General features: G+C 47.7%; 1 protein-coding gene across 2 annotated transcripts in view; it reads right to left on the reverse strand.

Annotated features, from left to right (window-relative positions):
- Positions 1-2,500, reverse strand: part of rbfox3a (RNA binding fox-1 homolog 3a) — a 31,989-nt gene that overhangs the window by 18,979 nt on the left and 10,510 nt on the right. For both annotated transcript variants that reach the window (XM_062475272.1, XM_062475271.1), the window contains exon 5: positions 639-692. In XM_062475272.1, coding sequence (XP_062331256.1) covers positions 639-692 — 54 coding nt within the window. The remainder of the gene's footprint in view (positions 1-638; positions 693-2,500) is intronic.

Below are 2,500 nucleotides of genomic sequence, written 5' to 3' on the forward strand. Positions count from 1 at the left end.
CCGCAGTCAAAGCTGGGCTGTGTGTGTGTGGGTGTGAGTGTGTTTGAGTGTGGAGAGGGCAGGGGGGGGTTGTTTGTTGGTGAATGTATGTATTTGAGATAATGTGTGTGTGTTATATGTTTGTTGGTGAATGTATGTATTTGAGATAATGTGTGTGTGTTATATCTGTGTGAGTGTGTGTGTGTGTGTGCATATATGTGTGTGTAAACACATGTATGAACCCAGATTGATATTCAGATGTAGCATGCTGGGTGATGGTTTGGGCTGTTCTGAGTTACGGGGTGGGTTTGAGACAGGAGAGAAGAGCGAGGGAAGGAAGGAGGGAGGGAGGCAAGGATGAATAAAAGAGATGGATGGTCTCTCCCTGTCAGGGCGGTTATTTAGAGGAGTGCTGTAAAGCTGTCTGGGAATGAACAGACCTCCACTAATGAGCAGAACTGAGAGCAGTTACACAGACCAGACAGTCACACACATGCCCTCACACACACACATACGCTTAGATGAACACAGCAAGAGAATGAGACAAATACGGAGACACAATACAAGACAGCCAGACAAAAAGGAAGGTGGACTATAGAGATGTGTTATAGGATGTACAGTCTGTATAGTTCTCAGTCTGGAGGCCAGTGTTGTTTTACCTGCATAAAATTCAGGACCATAGACAGCTCCAACCACCGGGTTCAGCTTCCAGCCTACAGGAGACACACACAGGGGGTGTTAGCCTAGCATACTGTTAGCGTCTAGCCTACAGGAGACACACAGGGGGTGTTAGCCTAGCATACTGTTAGCTTCTAGCCTACAGGAGACACACAGGGGGTGTTAGCCTAGCATACTGTTAGCTTCTAGCCTACAGGAGACACACAGGGGGTGTTAGCCTAGCATACTGTTAGCTTCTAGCCTACAGGAGACACACAGGGGGTGTTAGCCTAGCATACTGTTAGCTTCTAGCCTACAGGAGACACACAGGGGGTGTTAGCCTAGCATCCTGTTAGCATAGCATCCCATTAGCCTTTATGACTTTTGAGTGTAATGTCAACCTAGCCTTACATCTCTCTGACTTATTATCCCATTAGCCTAGCATTCCAAAAGTCTCTTCCTCATTAAAGCTAGCCCAGTGATCTACAGCAATGCTAAGGCCACCATATTGCACAGGCTGACAGTGCAGAAGCCTGGAGTTCTAATAATGAGACAGACAAAGGAGATACACAAGGACACACATGGTGCTGTGGTGTTTGTATGGTGTTGGTGTGGTAGTCTTTGTGTGGTGTTTTTGTGGCAGTGCTGGAGTTGTGTCATTGTGGTAGTGTTGGTGTAGAGTTAGATTGGTGTTGATGTTGTGTGGTAGTGGTGGTGCGGTTTTGTTGTGGTAGTGCTGGTGTGGTGTTGGTGTGGTAGTGCTGGTGTGGTGTTGGTGTGGTAGTGCTGGTGTGGTAGTGCTGGTGTGGTGTTGGTGTGGTAGTGCTGGTGTGGTGTTGGTGTGGTAGTGCTGGTGTGGTGTTGGTGTGGTAGTGCTGGTGTGGTAGTGCTGGTGTGGTGTTGGTGTGGTAGTGCTGGTGTGGTGTCATTGTGGTAGTGTTGGTGTAGAGTTAGATTGGTGTTGATGTTGTGTGGTAGTGGTGGTGCGGTTTTGTTGTGGTAGTGCTGGTGTGGTGTTGGTGTGGTAGTGCTGGTGTGGTGTTGGTGTGGTAGTGCTGGTGTGGTAGTGCTGGTGTGGTGTTGGTGTGGTAGTGCTGGTGTGGTGTTGGTGTGGTAGTGCTGGTGTGGTGTTGGTGTGGTAGTGCTGGTGTGGTGTTGGTGTGGTAGTGCTGGTGTGGTGTGGTGTTGGTAGAGAGTTAGCGTTGTGTTGGTGTGGGTGACAGTGACAGATGGAAAGCTGCTCAAGCCTCATTCTCTCTGTCTACCCCACTCTGAGTTAGGGATGGTGAGATGGAGAGAGGGAAGGAGAGAGGGAGGGAGGAGAGTGCTGACATGTCCAGCCATTTAATTCCCTGCCTTGGCTCTCCCTTCCTCTTAACCCCCTCCCCCTTTCCTCCCTTAGTCCGTTCCATCCGCATGAATGAGTGTCAGAGAGAGTGAGAGAAGGAGAGAGGGAAGAGAAGGAGGGTGGAGAGAGAGAGAGAGGGACCCTAAACCTTTCAGAATGAGGCATTTTATTTGCTCCATACATTCAGGCATTCCCTTTCTCCTTCAACAAATTCACCCAATCTAGAATTTTCTCTCCATCTCCATCCTTATTTCTTTCTCCATCATTCCACTCATGTCCTCCCCTTCCTCTCCTTCTTTTTGGATCCTTCACTCTCACACCCTCTTTTCATCCCCCTCACATCTCAAGCCTGTTTACTTGAGTAGCTAACATTTCCTCAAACCTGCAGATGAATTATAATGAGAAATACTGTATATTGATCTCTATAAATGGAAAAAAAGGATGAAAAGACATTTAAACATTGATAAGTCTTGATACCTAGACAACTTAGATTTGAGTAAATAAACCAGTCTGGCC

Source organism: Osmerus eperlanus, chromosome 12 (genome assembly GCF_963692335.1).
Source record: "Osmerus eperlanus chromosome 12, fOsmEpe2.1, whole genome shotgun sequence".
Lineage (NCBI taxonomy): Eukaryota > Metazoa > Chordata > Actinopteri > Osmeriformes > Osmeridae > Osmerus > Osmerus eperlanus.